This window comes from Taurulus bubalis, assembly GCF_910589615.1.
Source record: "Taurulus bubalis genome assembly, chromosome: 8".
Classification (NCBI taxonomy): domain Eukaryota; kingdom Metazoa; phylum Chordata; class Actinopteri; order Perciformes; family Cottidae; genus Taurulus; species Taurulus bubalis.
The window spans coordinates 16874260-16895517 of record NC_136596.1 but is presented as its reverse complement, the minus strand read 5'-3'; the positions used below and the strand labels follow the sequence as shown (position 1 = coordinate 16895517).

Genomic DNA, 21258 nt, shown 5'->3' with positions numbered 1-21258 from the left:
ATGACATCATCCGGCACTGCTGACCATGACAAGCATTTGGGGAAGCATGCAAGCCGTTCTGTCATGGTAGGTTATGGCTTGTAACAAACAGGGAATGTATTATTGAGATGTTATGTGATTGATGGCTTAACTTGACATCTGTTTCTATGTGCCAGGGGACAATGGGTTGTCAGAAGACTTGCAAGGTGGAGAAACTCCTGAAACAGTCACAGTGGGAAGTAGCGTGGAGCCAGAGACAGAGGTTAGCCACAACAAAGAAGAACAGCCAGACGAGAGGCGCCGATAAGGTGAGCCTTATGTGTTGTTTGCTCCTGTGCCGGGTTGTAAAGCTCTCGATGAATAAGCTTTGATTTGTCTGTGACTGGACACTAGCGGAATCAGCACTTGTTGATGCCTGCAGCCATAATCTGACCTCAGCCTGCACTCCTCAGCCAAGACTGTTTACTGTCACCAAGGCTCAACATTAACAAATGAAACCATATGTGGCACTCAGTGATTGTATTTTCATCTCTTATCCATTTAGCTACACAAGATACTGTAATGCTGTAAGTGTATTGTTCTGTAAGTGGCATTTGCTTGTTTACGAAGAGATTACCCAACATGTCATTATGTGATATGCATTTTTACTAAATACAACTTAAACATTTGCAATTTATTATAAATGAATTCCATTTGGGCATTTTTTAAAATTTGTATTACATTATAACAGTACACACCCACACCTAAACATCTATGTTTATATTTGTGGAAAATCTACTTAATTACTTAGTAACCTTGTTTATACCTGACATACAAGGTGCGGGCTAATAATAATATGAATGCCAGGCAGAAGGTAAACATTATACACACAGACATGGAGTTGTGGAGCTACATGATTGTAATTACATTTTTCTTAACATTAATTGTTGTGTCATTGCACTACTGGCATGGCATTCCTGCACAATAGACATGCCATTAAGAGTCAGTTTTTAGTTGCTGTTCAAGCATCAACAGTGAAATCCGTTGATACAAAATTATATGCAGTTATTATCCAGATAATCCAAATCCAAAATACAACTGGGTTGATGAATAACCAGAGTAGCTTTTATTAATGTCCATGTGCAAATTAACAGTCAGTCTGTCATTACAGAGTGTTGTGTATTTTTGCATTCTGTGTGTGTGAGACTATGTGAGAACCTGCTTGGGATGTAGAAAAAGGTGGTGGATCTTAGAAGGGCACACTGAATTATTTCAAGCTGGTTTGATTCAAACACTAGTTCCCCTGCTGCCTTAATGATATTAAGTAAAGTAAACTAGAATAACTAGTTAATGAGTTAATTCACTGAACTCTTGATATTAAATTAAATGAACAACTGTTCAGTCCGACTGACATACATTTGAAATTCCAGGACAAAAGTGTCGTGCTTGATCCATGTAAAAACATTAATTGGACACTTTACATCATATTATTATATTAACACAACTTGTCTTTGTATTAACTTATCTTTTGTTAAGTTGAGGAAATATGGGCACTCTTGAAAGTCAGTACTTGTCTCTTCTGCCATCAAATGTTAGATCAAGGTTCTTATTAGCACACTGTCCCCTCAGTGGTACATAGGAGAGGAGAGTGTGAAGCCTTATCTGCAAAGGGAGTAGCAGGGGTTTGTTCTCACATACATAAAATCCACAATTCATTGAGCAATGCATTCAGTGGACTCACCTTGCTCATGGTCGCTTGTTTATAAAGCCCAGTCAAAGTCTTCAGACAGGACTCTGATGTAGAAACAAGAGGCGTGTAGACGTGTAAGTAGAGTGAACTACTGACAGATTCAGTAGTTCACTCTGCAGGCAAACAGCAGGAGGCAGGACAGGACCTGCTACACAAGGAAGTTTGTCTGAAGTCAGTGCCACTGGTCTGTAGCTACAAAGGCTATGCCCTGCTTTGGATTTTTTGAAGAATATGATTTGAACTCAGCAGGAGGTTTTATAGTGGTTTAGTGATCTCATTATCCCAATGAGATTGGATATTATTTGAGATTTTGGGAATCAGACTATTATGAATTCAACAACGAAGGTATTTTACTGTTTGGCCAACCTATGCCAATTATAAAAAAAAGAATCTCAAGATATCGTGTACATTTTGTTTGACTGCATCACTATTTATCCGCACAACATCAGTGTCGCTGTTCTTTATTCCTCTTTATTCGCTGCCTGTCGATGTATGAGCTACCTACACTCCTGTTGCTGTTACTGCTGCACCTCACACCGTGTTTTGTTAATCTGCAGAACCCTTCACAAAAGAGGAATGTCAAAACAGTTGTTCACACCTCCAAACGTGTCTCAGCCAGCTGAGTTAAGGCAAGCCTGGAGCTCCTGGTCTGCCTTCTGACATCCTCTGACAGCTGTCTGAACAGGTTTGGTTCCCTTTAACATTCTAAGGTAGGCAGGCATCCTCTGAATCATTATTTAAAACATAAAATAAAATGAACACAAGACCAGCAGCGCCAGCTAGTTGATGCACCTAACATAGCTCTGCCCTCCCTATTTAAGAGTCATAAAGCCCTTGATTCCACTTGGCTCAGACATTATTTGATGTTAATGATTTTATTAAGCTGTTTTCCGGCAGTCATTTTTCTTTTCCCCTTGACCCAAACTTTGAAAGCACACAGCTATAGTATTGGATAAAAATGCAATAGACCTAGAAATGAAGGAATACATTATTCTCTTTCATGGGGACACATTATATCAGACATTTGAAGGTCATTCAGACTTCTGCATTCACAAATAATGGAATAAAAAGAGATTCATAAACACAGTTCCCCTGTCAAAAAGTATCAAGGAAGTGTTATGTTTGCAGTTCAACTTTTAATCCTGCAGGGTTATGTTTTTAGTTAATCTACTAATGGCCCTCGAGGTTATCTAATCTACAGTGCAGTTGCCCACAGCAGCTGATGTTATAAGAAAACATCAGTTGTATTTCCTGCTCATTGTCAGAGCTAAGCACCTCCTCCTTCAGTGTTCACACGCCAGGTAGAGGACAGGAGCGGGAACATTTGACATCAATCGTGTGTGATGTAATGTTGCCTTGAGTGTTGAACAGCCACTGTGCAATATAGGCTCTCAATTGGGATTGCAGAGAGGGTCCCGCTGGTCTGGAGGGGGAGGGAAGGCTCTAAACAGAGGTAAGGAGTGGTTGCTAGGCATTTACACTGAGCGAAGCATATCTGCTCCTTCTCTCTCCTTCTCCCACAACAGAGTGCAGCACCGCTGTCCGCCACAGAGGGCAGCCACACTGCACACGCTGTGGAGCTGCTCCTCTTCATCTCCCTATAGTGAAAAAACCCAGGATGTCCCAAATAATCCCCTTTAATACCCTTCTGCACTTGATTCCCTGATCTGTGATTGGATGGTAACGGTGTAGCTGCTGTTAGTGATAGCTGATTGGTCTGGACCATCCTTTAGTGAGTGATGGTTTGTCAAGCTGAGCCTCCAGGTAGCCTTTGTAGCATAATGACCCATGACAAGGCGAGGCTGAGTCCCTGTATCAGCTTGCAAAAAAATAAAAAAAGATAACCGAGAAACACTGCAACAAAACTGTGAGCGAAGACCAAGGGGGACGCCAGAGAACCTCACATGACCTTGCCAGCTTCAATCATGGCTGCTCATCAGTGGTAGTTAGGTGGGCAGGCGGTACGATGGAGCACGTGGCTGGAAGGCTTTATTGACAGTATTGTCTGTGACTGCTGAGAGTAGGATAGAGAATGACCAATTCTGATTAAAGAAGACAAAAGACATCCTGGAGAGGGAGCGCTGCTCAGTGCTGCTGCGCACTGCACTGCCTCTGCACCCCTGCGTGCCTGTGTCTGTGTGACTAAGTGTGTGTGTGTGTGTGTGTGTGTGTGTGTGTGTGTGTGTGTGTGTGTGTGTGTGTGTGTGTGTGTGTGTGAGAGAGAGAGAAAGTGAGAGAGAGAGAGAAAGAGAGAGAGAGAGAGAGCGATAAAGGGGGCGTGTTGGTGTGTGTGCGCTCTGCTGCACAGCCACGGTAGTGTGAGCTGAGTGATGCTCGCTGGATGTCTCTCTCTCTCTCTCTCTCTCTCTCTCTCTCTCTCTCTCTCTTTCTCTCTCTCTCTCTCTCCCTCCTTGCGCTGCCTGGCTGTGCCTCTTTCTGCCGAGCATTGATGAACCATTTTATGCTACAGAGCTGCCATAGCCATCGCCATTGTTCTGCTGTTTTTCTGTCCTCCCAACACAGTAGGAAACACCTGCCTCTGCATCGGCCCCTTAACTGCTGCTGCTAAGGTACTGTACCATGTACTGTCTGCTGTCAGGCCGTGTGTGTGTTTTTCTGAGCGAAAGATTGTTGTGCTGCCTTTACTGCAGGATCCCTGTGCTGCTGCTGCTTCTAGAGGGATAAGGATCATCATGTCTTAGTGTTTTAGACTCTTAGCAGCTACAGTGATTGAAATAGTCTTAGGTTATTGCACACATGTAGCCCCTATCCTTTTTGCATTTCTTAAGAGATGGATAAACCTGTTTTCAGCTGTTCTGCACAGGAGTGCAGAACATCCAGGTTTGACAGCACTGAGAGGAGCCAGAGGACATTGCACATCATTTGCATGCAGTGAGGATTCACTGTCATATTGTTGTAATGAGTTTCTCATCCAAGATGAAAACATGCTGCAGTGTGTTTGAATAACTGCATAGCAGAAGCAGTGTGATTATGGTCTGTGGGGGATATAACATGATATTTAGGGTGCTGTTGGTTCCGGTTGTCACTGGCATCCATGTCTGTCAAATGATGCTTTCTGCAGAGTCTTCAGGCAGAGGAGATGTGTTAGTTTTAAGTTGAGAAAAACAATGTATATATAAAAGTTCATTGCTTGCATGGATTTTGTCAAACATTTGTGCAGATTATCCATCAGTGTTGTTTACCAGTATAGACTGTTATCAATGCAAGGCTGTTAAAACAACAGGAACAAAAGGTGTCCTTAATTATTTTTGTGTTTCTGTATTTTGTGTCATCAGCTAAAGAGCTCAGATGCAGTGAGACAAGATCCTATAGGTGGCAGTCATGAGAGCAGAGGGTGGCAGGGTGAATAAACAGTGGAAGCTGAACTGTGATTTTTTACTGTGTGTGTGTGTGTGTGTGTGTGTGTGTGTGTGTGTGCGTATGTGTGTACACACAGGTATGGATGTTCCTGCTGCCTCCCAAGGTCACTCATATCAAGAGCTTCCATAATTAGGGCTGTCAGTCTCGACCCACACCTCGGATATGAGAGTACTCACAAACTCCCATTCATACAGTAGACCCTCTGTCTACCTTGACAAGCACGCATGGCCATTCATCACTTCACTGGTTATCCCTGAACTGCCAGCTAGTGACTTTTATCTTCACTATGCACAGGAGGCAGGGATTCATATTTCTAACTAAAATTAGTTTTTTTTGCAATGAGTTGAAGAGAGGAGGAAAGGGTGCTGGTTGTGAGGGATTCAAGGAGAGCGAAATAATGCTGTTGAGGCTTTTTTTTTCTTCAAATCCAGCCCTTGGGTAAAATATTATTTGCGTAGAATTCCCACGGTTTATTTCCTCCCTGTGGTAGCACCAAATGGGTGATGTTTCCCGTCTTGGGAGCTCAGACATTTAGTTTCGAGTCACAGAAAACTAAACTGAATTCTATTTAATTAAAAACCGTCTCCTCACTGATTTTACAACATTGAAACCATTTGGTATATTTGCCCATATTAGTTTATGAAGAAGTGTATTTAGTGTGTTATTACAGCGTTTTTAAATATCTGCTATTTATGTTTTGTCTTTTAATATATTTTGAATAAAGATTATTTAAAATTGCAAGGAAAGAATTGTGACCATTATTCCTGAATGGGACATTTCATTTTGCAGTACTGTTTTTTCTTGCAGTGGAAACAATATGTGAACACAATACTGGCATTATCTCCTTTAAAGTTAATACTGCACGCTTGCTAGCAAACTATGTATTATATACATCCCCACTAGGCGCAAAGCAACATGAGCCTTCTTTGGAGTTGTGTTCATGTCCACCTGACAAATGTAATAATCACTTTTTTTTGGTCTACAGCAACTACTGGTAAATATCTGGATCTCCAACTGCTAAATGCTTCGCTGTGTTCATCAGAAAGTCACTAACTTTGAATGGCTGCTGTTTAGATTTATCAGAGTTTTTGTTTTGTTGTTGCTGAAAACAGCTGCCTGCTGTAGTGGTAAAGGAAGTAGTAGTAATTTGCTAATTCTCCTTTGAAGCTGGTCTGTTTAGGTCTATATTAAGATGGTTAACACTTAAAGCGCACCTCACAGCTTTTGTTGTTAACATTTGCAACCTTGGATAATGACACAATTAGCAACTTTTTGGGCAATGTGTACAAAGGTATGAATTGAAGTTTTCCTTAAGATACCATTCACCGTATGTGATCAGGTTTCTCAGTTGAAATCCCGTAAGTGTGCATCAGAATCTACTAGAATTGGTAGTGTGCACACAGCTTGGTGGTTAAGTCTTGTATCCAGTGCTGGTGTTAGAGAGACAAAAGTAAAAGGAGGAGTGCTGCTGAAGTGATGAACATGGCTGCTCAGTGGAGGATGTGTTAGTGTGAGAGGAGCATGGCTCGGCATGCTTCTGAGTGGCTGAGGCGCTGCTGTAGTAACAGCTGGAGCACTGCTTCTGCTGGCGCCTGGATGTGGCCTGGATAAAGCACGTGACCTCGCCACGGTGTGAGGCATTAGTAATATGAACAGCAGGGTCCACGGCCACTGTTACATAACACCATCTTCACTGGGAAATCTCTGTAAAGATGGCTCCAGGAGACACAGAGTGAAAGTGCATTATCATTGTCAGCAACTGCATCACTTGGTCTGATTGTCTGACTGTCCAGTGCATGACAAAGCAAGCATCTGTCTCTTGTGTGTCCGGAGGGAATCTCCATGCAAGGGCAGATTTATGTAGATGTTTTGCGCTATATAAACCCCTGGATTAGATCCGCTTTACAGACATGTTCAATGTATGTGTGTGGACATGTTCTTGTCTATCTGCTTGCATGTGTCTTTACACCAGCATGTGATTGTTGCAGTTTGTACCTTTACATATGTGCATGTGTATGTTTACAGCACATGTTTGTGTTACGCCATAGCTCCTGCAGCTAAAATGTAATGTAAGTAGATATGTTGTGTCAACTGTCGTCATGTCGGCAGTTTGACGGACTGTTGCAGTAGCTCACAGACGACCGTAATGGACTGGCTGCTGACTTCTCTTGAGGTCAGAGGAGAGTAGCTGGTAATCACCTCGGGGATCTGACAGCATTCATAATTGATTGTTCCTGGAGTTGATCAGCGCTGTCCCTCAGTCAGATGGACCACACTGATCTGGTGTAAACAGCATGCGATGAGATGAGACCCCAGAAGTTAGTTGTAGTGGTACATACTAGCAATTTTTTTTCATTTTTTATTTCTAGATGTGACAGACAGCTGTGACATTTTCACAGCATCAAATGTTTGCATTAAAAGCGTCATTAGTGTTACATTGTTATGGACAAATCATTGGTTGTCTTTATAGGAATCAGTGCAGGACCGCTTGGATCCGTTCTGAAAGGTGGACCATGATGCCTTAGGGTGGGGGCCGGGGATGATTATGTGGATCTTGCCAAAATCCACATGCAGTGATGATTATTCGTCAGGATTTGCTTTGTAATAAAAAAGCTTATCTCCACAGGTTCAATCTCGGTCTCTTCCCCCCCTCTCTCTCCATCCCTTTCTGCTTACAGATTTTGCTTACTGCATCTGCTTTGTCCACACTTTACTTATATTTTCCTTAAAAAGCGTATGTTCAGTTTCATGTTGCATAGGTTAAGTTAACCTAAACTTAAACTCCAAAAAGGCGATACACAGTGATGCGAAACCTGGTTCATTTGATTTATTCATCTTACAGTTGACAACAGCAGGTGACCAGCAGGGTCCTCTGATGTCTGTGGTGTTTGTTGAACACCATGTCCAATGTTCATGTCCTTTCTATAAACATGCTGAACTCTGTGTATTGTCCACCATGTTGGAAGTTAATTGCACTCTCTCTGATAACATGTTATTGGCTGGCAGGCAGTGCTACAAACACACTGTGCCAGTCAGTTCAAGGCACACTTTCAGTTTCTTTAACACTTTTCATGTTGTGGATGATTAATGGGATGCTAATGTGCTCCAGAGTTAATGCTTTGTGTTATGTGAGGCTATAATTGATTCTAATGTCCTGATCAAGTGGAATTTCACAGCAGATTACTAGGAAAAAAAGAGCTCAGCTGTGCAATGAACTTTTTTTTTTTTTTGCAGTGATTTATCTTTAACTGTATGATAGGCCATGCTACATTGTTCTATGTGATAGGTCTCTGTAGGCTTGGTAAGTCTGTTGGCCAATCCACTGCCTCCTTGCTGTTTCATCAATGAACAGGGGCACAGGGTAATTGCATGAAGAAGCTGTAATAAGGTGGATTGAATTAGCTTTGCCCTGACAAAAATGAATTAAAGTGTCTGTCATGACATACAGACTCCCAAACTGACTCATTATACCCGCTCAGCCAGATATATCATAATATTCTGTATTATCTTAGAGTAGCTGGCAGTCAAGGACCTCAGCCCAACATGGGTTTGAGGAATTGTCTGCATGCTGGAAAAAATTGTTTCTAATTCTGCTTAATTAGAAATGCCTGCAAGGAATATTCATTCTAGTAAAAAGCTTAACCTCGGCATTATCATTATACATTATCATTACACATTATCACAACGGATGAGCCCATACTGTTCCAAAATGTCATTCAATCAGATCACGTCCACAGTGATGAAATGTTTCTAAATGCCACTTTTTGTAGTCATCATAAATAACTACAAGTGAAATCAAGTAATTATTTAATCATCCAAGTTCATTTATAAAAGTATTGAACATCACCTGCTGTGGCCTTAGGCAACAGAAAGCTGGGGGTGCAATAATTTGCAGATTCACTGATGATGAGGGGATAACTCCATGTAGCCTTCTGAAATATGTGGAGAGTTAGTTGATGGCCCCAAACAAGCAGGTGCTGGGACTTATCAAGGCATACAGTTGACTTTACTATTGAAACAAAGGCACGTGCCAGTATTATTTTCAGCCGAGGCCATGCATTATTGCGCAAGTAGGTGAATAAAGCCCCTAGTTTTCAGCATGAATGGCAGCTGATGAGCTTCTCAGCACCATGAAGGTTTAGCTGGATGGATGGACTATATGGCTTCAGGAGTCTGGCCTGCCTTGCGGCAGGGGTACGGGGCAGGACAAAGACAGTCTTTGTCCAGATGTCTGTTTGCGTTAGTGAGGTTACGGCACTGCCTCCTGCCATTAGAAACAAACACTAATTGCTCATTGGCCCCGGGTTGGACATGTGCAGCTGGGGACATGGGGCTAAAAATAGCACTGCTTGTTCCTGTGAGTGGCGGACGCACAGCACCATAGCATTAGCATTCAGCACTAAAGCAAGGCGTGGAGAAAAAAAGGTCATCTTCTGGCCATGCCCACAAATGTCAGGGTGCGGTGCAGCAACACCAACACAGGGTGGGTGGACTGCGAGCAGTACTTCAGGCTCCGCACCCATTTGGTCCAACCTTTTAAATCTTCCTCCTCTGTTTGATCACTTGCAGGTAAATGTCACATGAAAACAGCCAAGTGAGTGTCATGACATCCTGTGTTTTGTTTGTAGCCCAGCTGCATGTACGCTTGTTCCATGAAATCTTTACCTCCATGCAGCGATGGCCTTCCATTCTTGAGTCAAGTTACAGCTCTCCCTCTATGACACAAAGCAGCATCTGGTTCCACCTGACTGGAGCTATGAATAATTTAATAGGGGGCATTATTATTTCCAGCCAGCTCCACTAGCTTGGCAATAACAAGCAGTTTAGGTAGTGCTATCAGCATTGCCGGCTAAGTGGTTGAACATGAAGAGAGGATGTTATTTTACCTTGTTGGCATCTTATACTTGTGTGGGTTTGTAAGTATCTGGTTGAATGAGTGCTTAAGTATTATTTTTCATTGATACACTAGGTCAACATGTTGCTTGGGTGTTTGCAGATTTTGGCATGTGAGTAAACAGAGTTGTGGGAAGCATCTGGGTCACTGGGATAATACAATGAAGTCACTATTATACCAATTATGTCTTGTGACATTACAGCTGATCCATTATAAAAACTTTATTTATCCGTTTTCATCACATAACTTGTTGGGGTCCCTTCCCTCTGGCAGGAGGTTGAGGTCCATCAGGACCAAGACCTCACGCCACACTTTTCCCGTCGGCAGTCGGGCCCATCAACAGAGCCCGGGTCCCCCACTGACTGACTCTGTCACCGCAGGACTATTTTTCTTTCTTTTCTTTCTTCTTACCGGGCACACCCCTGCACACTTCATATTTAAACACTTAACACACACTTTAACTTAAACACACGTCACTTTAACATACACTTACATTAACGTTATCTGTTTGTCTGAGCACTTTATCTTATACTTGATTTAATACTCATTGCACTGTTGTTGTCGTTGATTGTTGATTGTGGTTTGTCTCGTCTAACGTCTCATGTCTAATGTAAGCACCTTCCGCCTAGAAAAATTCCTTATTTGTGTAAACATTCCTGGCAAATAAACGGTTTCTGATTCTGATTCTGATTAGATTGCACATTTGTGACATTATTTTCCATGGAAATGAAGTGTAGTAGTACTCTCTGTCTAGCATGCTTAAAGCAGCAGGTACAGTAGATGCTTCATTCCTTCCATTGTCAGACTGAACCTGTGAGGATCAATGATGGGAGAACCCACGGTTTGCTCTGCATGAGTGTTGTTAGCTATTTTTCCACTTAGACCACCTGCTGGCTCTGAGCTGCCACTCTCCTTCACTTAGAGATTGACTGTTGGCAGATTTCATCCCTAGTGAGACTGGCAGTGGTGAAGAGTTATGTGTAATAAGAAAATGCACAGTAATATTTTTACTATATTGATTTGAATGAAATACTTTAAATGACTTCAGTTTTGTGTTCTTTTCTGTTTCCCCAACAGCTGAGAAATGAAGTTTTGCCCCTCCAGCTCCCAGGTGTGCAGCCTTTGGACAACTTTCATCTTCCAGAGGACAACAGCGTAGATCTAAGACTCAACCCGTACACACTGAGCCACCAAAGGCTGAAGCAGAAGTTACTGGTGAGTTCTGTGTGTGAAAGGGAGATAAAGGCTTGTTGATGCTGGACTGCATGGTTCATTAGGGGCAGTTGAAGACTGGAGGCCTTTGCTTCCAGCAACTGTCTGACTTTTATTAACTCTCTTTGCTTTGGATTGTGAACTTGTGAACCATGAGTTATTTTTCCTCCAGTTGTTGGTTTAATTTTGAAATGAGATGTGCCCACTTTGCCTGTGTTCATTTAGAGTCTTCATTGGGATTAATTGGGGTCAAAGTGTCAGTTTCCTCTGCATTTCATGACTATTGACCATGTAAGGCAAAAGTCAGGAGACAATGTCTCTTAATTTAAAGGCTTGTTTGTTCACTTCATGAGGAGAAAACCAAGCCTACAGGATGACCAATTGGCCTACATTTAAATATGCCTACTTATCAAAGTAACCCCATTGTTAACAGGTTCACAATTTTGATAATTTCATTAATTATAAACTTTTACTGAAATTGGCTCGACACCCTGTCATGTACAGGGGTCCTCAATGAAAAGGTGGTTTTAATACCATTTTTGTCCAAGTTTTCAAGAAAATTGCCCCTCATATTTTTGATGACACTGGTTTCCTGCTATCTGTCAACACAGCGTACATTGATGCTACTACAGACCACCGGAGAAACCCATCTGGGTTCAAACGGTGAATTTAAGATAATGTTTAAATATCCAAAACATAGTGGATTGGTAAGTACTGCCTGTTCAGTGTCCTGTGGAGCGAAGAGGCCCAGTATTCATGTTGTTGAAAATGTCGTGGACAGAAAACGGCAGGTTACCAGAGCGAAGCTGGCTTCAACTTCCTCAGGCTTCCTCTAGGCTGCGATATCACAGCGGAGGCTGCTTGTAATTCCCCCGGCTTCCCCTGACGTCTGTGGTACAATATGAATGAGCTGCATCGATTAGACCTCAGCGTGGTGCTTGCGCAAAGGGGATGAGGTGTGTGTGTGTCTGTCTGTCTGTGTGTGTGCGTGTGTGTGCGTGTGTGTGTGTGTGTGGCTGCTGGCTTTCTGTCCCGTGACCCCTTAGCACTTACCAGACTGTTGTTTTCACAGTGGGCGACATTATGGGTGACATGTTTGGGCTGAACCGTAAACTGAAGCTTTGTTATTAGCAGCTTTTTCTTGTGGGTTAATGAACAGTTAATTTAAGTGATCTTCTCAAGTATTCTGAAGGGAGATGCATTGCATTAGCGTTAATAGTGACTTAAGAAACTAACAAAGATGTTGTCTGTATCATCTTCCTCTTTGGGTTGGATACATTGCACAATCTTACAGGAGCACACAATATTCTCACACGCTTTTCCCAACCCTCAAACCTTCTTGTCTCACACACTGAGAGAGTGTGGTCTTCTTGTAACGGTCCGCCAGCTGTAGTCTATAGGGGTGTGAGGTTAGCACTACTGACTGTGACTGTTTACATAATGAGGATGGCGTGAACTTTATTTTTACACTCTCTGCCTGACTGGGCAACTTGATAATTAGCTTGTCAACATTTCTTTAGGGATATGTTTATCTTTCAAACTCTCTCAAGATCCTGCAACAATTATGTGTAAAGGAAATGTTATTGCACAGTTGTCTGCATACACTTTCTTGATACCTAAAAGGGAAATGGAGTTTACTTTGCAGCTGTGGCCTTTCATTCAGTTCTAAATCTTCTGATAATTATAATGAGGTCTGGTAACACAAAAAGCTCTTCCTTTGTACTTGTGACCGTTTCTGGGAAAGGAGTGCGTTTGAAGTCAACGTGCATCCTATCGTGTCATTAAGCTGGACAGGGAGGAGCAGAGGTATTGGTGAGGGGGTGGATATTTTCCTTGCGTCCACAGCTGTCTGCTCGTCTATTGCAGCGTGGGTGTTTTCAAGGGAGCAATACTTATAAAAGTGACAGTTTCTCTTTTTTTTACTGTGTCTTGAGAAGATGAGAGATGTTGTTGCTCTTCTGCCTAAGGCAATATAAACTGCCCAGGTTTACCTTCAGTTATTTCCCCCCAAACCTACTCTTTCTAAAAGGCGATACTGTGTAACTTTGACTGAACAGCATACACTGTGGTCAGAAGTGACCAGCTGCCTAATAATGGTAAACTTCAGTAGTCACTGAGTCACTGAGTCAACTATCAGTGTAGAACGACCAGAACACACAGAGAAGAGTTAATATGTGACTTGAGTAAAGGTGTGTGTTATAGCTCATGAATTACACTTTTTATTTTTATTTGCAATATGATGATGAGATGTGTTATTTTCTTGTTTCAAAAGTAATGTAGTGTTACTTTTTGAAAAACAGGATTTGCCACGGAGGTGTCTTGTTTTTCCCTATTCCTGTTAAGTCTGTCCTCATGCATGTTTTCCTCCTGATTTGCTGCAGGGATAAACTTGTGAGGTAAATTGGCAGGCTCTGCAGGTTGTCAAAAATAGAACGGGCGCATCTGTCAAAGACTGGTCAAATCAAGGTTTAAGCATTTTTTTTACATTGAGCGTTTGATAGATGGGAGTTGCATGAACATTTATGCTGTTTAATGTAGATAATAATTACTGATTTACTGTCCAATGAAGGAAGGGGATGTGAGTTAGGCAATACATTTTTCTTAGTACGTTTGCAAAAGATTATTTTTCTCTCTCCATATCCGTCAGTTTTCTTCCTGTGCTCTGATTTGCCCACCTGCAGGTTGAAAAGCTGAGGATGTGACCTATTACCCATCTGTCTGTGGTAGTGTCTCATTGTCTCAGCTAAGATGGAAAGAGGAAAGACTTATTGGGGATGTGAACAGTTTTTCCCTGGTTAACTTGTGCCCTCATAATTATTCATCAGCGGAAGAGGGCCTACAGTCAAGCCTAAGAGTTTACTTGGCTATACTCAGTTTGATGGTAAAGTGAATCATCAGGCCGAGGCACAATTGAGTGCTGATCATAAATATGCATCACAAAGATTGAAAAACATCTCTTCACAGGATGGATAGCATAGATTTTGGTTACCCATCATGTTCTTCTAAACAACAGGCCTAAAATAGTTCCCTGATGTCAACTTAATGTGTCATGTACTCTCGCCTACACTAACATCAATGCCAGATTTATAGATCATTCATTTTCAGAAAACATAAACACCACACAGAAGAGCAGAGAATCAATCTCCTTCTTGCTATGAGACAACAGTGCCAACAACTGAGCCCCCGCGCTTCACACACTTTATTGACACTTTGAATACTTGAATACTTGATGCTGTGTTCCTGCTCTTCTTATCCCACATAATGCTGATTTCCCCCCCGATTCCCCTTTATTACTTCATTAGTGTAGCCTCTCTCACAAGTTGTTACGCAGAGGCTGAAATCTGTGCATGGTGCGACACGATTTTACATGAGACGAGCAGGTGTAGCTTTGTGATTTTGTAATTAATTTTTATATGTGAGCATTGTATTGTTGTGTGTGTGCGCGTGTGTTCGAGCATGTATTGATGTGGGAGGCCCCCGCACTAGGGGCCAACATCATGTTTACATCACTTGTAATGAAATTAGAGCGGTGTGGCGCCCACACTACAGGCCTCCACTGATCCTCTAATTCAATTACCCCCCTTATTAACACTCAGATGCTGCTGGCTGACCCAGGACCACACACTGCTTTTGCTACACAACATTCACTGAGTAGCCCTTCCTGCTTCACCATTGGACTGACTAGTTATCATTGATTATCTTACTGATGCACAGGGGTCACCCAGGATTGTCGTTGATACCAATGTGTTTGTTTATGACTATAGTAGCAGCTCTAAATCAAATACTGCTAAAGAGGGAACAGTACTATATATCTACAGTAAGACTGGAGCATGCATTTTTATTCCACTTTGTTATATTTCTGTCACATCTATTCTTGCTCGAGCTGCAGTGATTATTTATAAAAACACTGAGGTGTAGATAGTTTTATGTTCAATATTTGAGTATATCTAATATTTGTTTATCAGTGCACAGAGAACGTGTTATTTTTCACAAGCAGTAAACATGGTTCTCACCCCTGTCTTATTTCCTGACGGAGAAACGAGCCTTGAATGTAAACTGTAAGACTGTGTTGCTATTGGAACAAGGCCCACTGCCTCTCTGCCATAACGGGTCTGCAAGGAGCTGGAAGAATGTATGGCCTGATTTAACACACAGGGTGCCAGCATGCACACATGGGACACACACAAACACACAAACACAGGGCTGTATGTAGTCTTACCAGATAACGGTACACTTATGGTGCGGAGATACCGTTTATCCGAGCCTCATCAGAGATAGCAGAGAGAGGGTGGGAGTCCTCTCCTCCAGGGTCAGTGTTTCCGAGCCTGCTGACACAAGCCACCTTCATCTCCAGTCTGGTCTGTCACGATGGCCATGGGCTTCAGCATCACCCTGCTCTCTCTCTGGATTCATTAATTACCAGAAGCTTACCAGAAGAAGAAAAAACACCATTGCTGCAAAACATGCCGGTAAAGTAATGTTAAATAAAACCTGACAAATATACGGTTAGTAGTCCTGATAGTATCTTATTACTTTGAGCTGAAGGGCACTACATTAAAAATAGCGGTAGAAACATTGCTTCATATCACACAGATTAAATTGGGGAAGTGTCTGAAGTTAAGCTGGTTAATGGGTTTATCACAGGTTTGCAGAATCCCCTGTCTTTTGACCTGCTTGAGTGCACGCATGATACAATGAGGCTAAATCATCTCATGCCCACATTCAGGATTTCAAAGCTAAATCTCTGCCAAATTTCTCAATCTCCAGCCACTGCATTGAGCTTATTAAAATTTCAATCTGCTACAGGCTCTCTTTCTCGCCTCGCAGGATGAATGTGCCCTTTTAATAATGTAACCAGTTTTAACAAGATCGTAAAATGTTCATCTAACTTTCATAAGCCCTGTTAGCAAAGTGACACATTCATGTGATGGCAGGAATCACTTTGGCAGTCCCTCAGTTTTAGAAATGAGAACAGTGTTTTTTTTCTTCTTCTTTGGCTTCAGCTCCTTGGAGGCTGGAGAGTTGTGCTTTAGTTTACAGCTGCCTGCAGGGAAGGCTGAGCGTGTTGCTGTGTCACCCCTGTGGCTCTGAAATAGAGTCTAGTCATGATGGGGGAGATTTAGATTGGCCTTCTGGTAACTGATAGTGCACCGCTGAACACTCCCCTTCTCCTCTGCCTCATATATAATGTAGATGAGTTACACAGGGCTAAACCTTGAAAACACAGCCGTCTCAGACGCAGCTAGAGTATCTGCCATGTGATGGTATTTATAATCCATTTATGGCTGATGAGCTCTCTCTGTTTTTACACATTTTAATACAGTGTGTGTTTCATAGACATTAGTTGAACTTGTGCAGGGTCAGGGTGGCGTGAATGCAAAAGCTGCTGGCTGATCTAGTTGAGTGTGTATGTGAGCGTCACCCTCTCAAGCGTTGTAGAAGTAATGTGACCTTCATGGGCAGATTCAAATATGTAGCAGGCGTGTATTGATTTTTAGACTGGCCACTGGTATTTATGGAGCCAGTGCATACATATTGATACACGTTCTCCGAAAGAAAGATCTGACTTTGTGCGTCTATGTGTGACTAAACCTTTAACCCAGAGAGCAGTTTTTCACTGAATCTAGATTATTTTTTTGGCATTGAGCATTTTGGCTGGCATTCTTGTGAGCCTCAGCTGGCCCCTATGTTGAGTGCAAATTGCCGACTGTTAGCTTGCTGAACATTATGCTTACTAAACACCAGCATGTTAGCATTGTCATGGGAAAAATATAAATACAAGTCTTATTTTGTTCAACCTGATATATGGCAGCAATTTGCATCTTCAAAAGTAGTGATCACACAGGTGTTTATTTTGAGAACATCATTGTCCAGGGTGTTACCAATGTTTTAAAACTGTGCCCAGGTTTTCAGCAATATCCCGATAAATGTGGCCCCACTGTTCTCATCTGAGCTGTATGCTCCACTTTGAAAGTGGTTTTATCCAATCCAATCCAATCTTTTGACATTTTTGTGGACACTCTTAGAGACAGAGAGAAAGAGAGAGAGTGAGAGGTATGCTATACAACAACAATACATGGTATAATTGGTTTCAGAGTGCTGCAGAAATGTAGTATTTGTGTAGGCCAACCAGGAAGTTAGCATTTAACTCGTTCCCTCAACAAAAAGCCAATAAGCCAAGACATAAACTCTGTGGCAAACACAAGTTTTTGACACTTACACATTTTGTTCAGCAAGATAATCATCACAAATATACTTTAATGATGTTTGAAGCCTAAGTGCACACTGCAGAAAGAAAAAGTGAACATTAGGCTACATCTACTGACGCATTGTATGTCTTGGGACAAAACGTTAGAATCTCTTAATCTTGTGTTTACCACAGACCTCATTTCAAGCACTGAACCAACAAGCCATAAAAAAACATTGATTTTGAGACTTAGTGCTCTTAATAGTGTATGTTTTTATGTATTATTCTTCTATTTCATAAATATACACATTTGTAGAATATGCTTAATTTTTAAATCTTTGTGTAATTGTGAATCATCAGGAGGTCGGTGATTATGCTCATTCGAGTGCCCCGTAATTATATTGGTGCCTGGGTGGAATTAAAGGCCAACGATGGCTGCCAGCGTTTCTCAGACAGACACGCAGACGGAGGAGCTGACTGTTACGCCGTCCACTCACAGCGTCAGAGGAGTTGTGATGAGCTCTGCCTGTGTCTGGAGTGTTGTTATTACATCCCTCTATAACCCTCTTTGCTTCCTTGAATTGCTCCTTTGTCTCAGTTGGGACTGCTTGTTCATCAGAGCGTTTTGTTCAATGGTAAAACATTCTTTCTGAGAACTTGTTGTTGACTGTAAAGTTCAGACTCCTGCCTCTTGCTGCATTTGAGATGCTGTCCTCTCTGAGGTTTTGTTCTGTGTAGGTGCTTTGGGATGAGTGTGAGGGTCGAGTGGTCCCTTACTCACCCAGCTGACACAACAGCTGAGTTCATTGAAAAAGGTTGTTTTCTGGGTCATTTTCTTGAACTGCATCGCCCTACCTCTCCATTTAGCTCTCTTTCTGTTTTTAGATTTTTTTTTCTCAGTTGATGTCTTTGGTATCACATAGCTTTCAAGTCAAACAAGAGCCAGCTCGGGAAAGTCCTGTAAATATGCCGAATATAGCAAAATCGAAGTGAATAAACATCCATTATATTTTGTATATTTTTTTGGGCATCCACAAAAGATGCCACAGAGTTACTCTCCCACTCCCAGAGCTGTATCTAAATGTACTCCACAAGTTTGAAGTGGAGTCTAACAGTGGTGTCCCACAGCAAAATATCCCACACAGACACTTAACAGGGACTGCATATTTAACTTGCACTTCTTTAGAGAGTAAAAGAAAGACTAGAAAATGGGCGGGAGTCAAATAAATTCATGTTTACATTGTCAAAGAAGACAAAAAAGAAGCAGTTTTTTTAACCACTGCTGAATAAAGAGGCTGCCCTTACTGTGTCAAACACACCGTTTATCAATTAGTCTGTGATGACGTATTTTTTTGGCGACTGGAGCTATTGCAGTATGCAGTAATCTAATCAGCAGGCTTGTATTGCACTCGCAGCTTGGACTTCAGCTGAACTTCAGGATCAGGTTGCAGACTTAAGCTGTAGTTTCAGAACTCTGTGGAGAGAGGTCCGTCTATTTCACCACCTCTGCTACAGTCCGGACAGACTTGTGGAGACCTGAGGAGAGAAACACCTACCATTTGTCACCTGCTGCGTGTGTGGACATGAGGGAACTAGTCTTTAAGCCTGGCACCGTCTCTGTGTGGGAGAAGGTAAGGTCAGGTCAGCGAGAGCGCTGTGGAAAATGTAACCTTTGTACAGTGTGGGTGAGAAAATACTATAGTAAGAGGAACGTTCGGACAAGTGGATTGAATTGTTTCCTGTTTAATGTTTTCGCATGGGGTAGGCAGTCTCTGCCAGTGTCAGACATCCTCTGATCTGGGTTTTGAGCAATTGCTCTTTTATAAAAGGAACTGCTGGAATCATACTGCTGTTATGGTTGATAAGACTCCCCTTTTCCTTATAGACTGTATTATTGAATTGATAGCAAGTGTTACTGTGAACTGCCATTTAATCTCGTATCCAGCCTAATAAAGCCTTTGAGATATTCTGACAGTAGTATGAGATAGCGCCACGTCCTTCCAGTGGAGTCCTTCATGAACTTTTTCACTGGCTGCCACTAACGATTATTTTCATTTTTGATTTAGCAGATCATTTTTTTTATTAATCATTTATTCTTTTAGTCTATAAAACATCAAACAGTTCATTGATTTTGCAATCAAACAATTACCAATCATCAATTGTTGATTATTTTCTCTCAATCAGCTGAATAGTGAATAGTAAATAGTTTCAGCTCTGAAATGTTTTTTCTTAACTGAATTTGTTCTGGAGAACATTTCATATTTACCCTACACTCTGTATAATACATTGTGTCATACCTTCTACAGGTGTGTGTGCAGGCCCGTCTTCATTACAGTAATTTGATCACGATGGAAAGTCACCCATAAAACATTAAGCTTCGGCTTCGTCCCAACATTGTCTGGTGCTCTGATCATTCAATAGGCTACATTAGAGCTGCTTGTTGCATAACAACAGGATAGCATATACATGTACCTGCTGGGAGTCCTTTATCTGCTCTTGTTTGATATTTGCTTTGGATTTAAACCCTATTAAAGAGGCAGGGAGTGTTGTATTTCCTTGCTGCATTGCTGCCATAAGCACTGCCTTCGACTTAAAGAATGCCTCTCCCCTCTTTCTCTCTCTGCACTGATGATGACTCACACTCCAACACACCCTGCAGAAATCTCCTCTCATGCACCAGAGAGAGAGAGAGAGAGAGAGAGAGAGAGAGAGAGAGAGAGAGAGAGAGAGAGAGAGAGAGAGAGAGAGAGAGAGAGAGAGAGAGAGAGAGAGAGAGATGCTCTAACACACACGATACCTGTTCATGTGTCCTGATACCTGCTCTGTGTTTCTGATACCTGTACTCATCATTATTTCCTCTGGTTACCTGCAGGGTAGAAATGAGGCTGGTGTTTTTGTACGGCTCAACCCTTAACGATATTTAGCATTTATTTGAGCAGCAGATTTGCTAATCTGCAACAAAGGTGCTTCATCACATAGGTGAGTGTCAGATCAAAGTATTAGCAAACATTATATCCATTAAGAGTTAGGTGCAAAGGTGCCATTTATAGATTGTCCTCGTGATCCTCTGACCGTAGTCTGCCCTCCAGTGAACGAGCTAACATTGTGTGACATTTGCAGTGATGCTGAAGTCCAGCCTGCACGTGCTGTAGTGCCGTAGGTCCGCTGCCCTGAAGCTTCTGTTCTCTGGAAATAGAAGAAGAGCAAAGAGCCAGAGCGTGATTAATGGCCATATATGTGCAGCAGAAAACACAACAGGCCTGTCTGCCGCCATTTCCTAACGCACGGCCCCACGGGCTGAGAATTACATAACAGATCTGAGAAGTTGCTCATGCTGATTCTTAATTGCTTCGGTTGGTTCATTGTATGGGAATGCGGCTGCGTGGCCTCGTGTGCAGCACGCGTGTCAGGTGGGATCACAGTCTCCGTGAGATGCGAGCTGTCTCGGATTCAGAGTGGTTTGCCCTGCAACGGGTCGCTCTTCTCGTATTTACCATGCCCCCTCGTTCAGCTCTCAAGACTGTCGTTGGAAGAAATGTTTTATCTCTCCCCTCTCGTGCCACTCTGGATTTGACTGCCACTCTGTTTTTTTCTATTAAGAATGTGCTATTTTTAGCGCACTGTGTCAAAACACGGCCGTCTCATCCTGTGTATGTATGTGCTCACTGAAATAACTTCCCTTCCCCAGAAGGCTTGAGTGGTCTCTTCAGCTACATGTGCTGAAGCCCTGCTTGCTGTGCTTCACACTGCATGCAGGCCCATTACGCAACCCTGTGCATCAGCCGTGAGGCCGCCGGGCCAGAATGGCAGCCAGCTACCAATCACTCTCCTTCTCATCCTCTCTTTCTCTCCCGTTTTCATCTCTTTCTCTGTCTG

At 42.3% G+C, this 21258-nt stretch overlaps 1 protein-coding gene across 1 annotated transcript in view; it reads left to right on the top strand.

Moving 5' to 3' along the window:
* The window catches only part of rimbp2b (RIMS binding protein 2b), a gene marked incomplete at both ends in the record, with an annotated part of 73048 nt that continues 51790 nt past the window's right edge, over positions 1 to 21258 (top strand). The window contains 3 exons of the mRNA XM_079222502.1: positions 1 to 66; positions 156 to 287; positions 11061 to 11198. Coding sequence (XP_079078628.1) covers positions 1 to 66; positions 156 to 287; positions 11061 to 11198 — 336 coding nt within the window. The remainder of the gene's footprint in view (positions 67 to 155; positions 288 to 11060; positions 11199 to 21258) is intronic.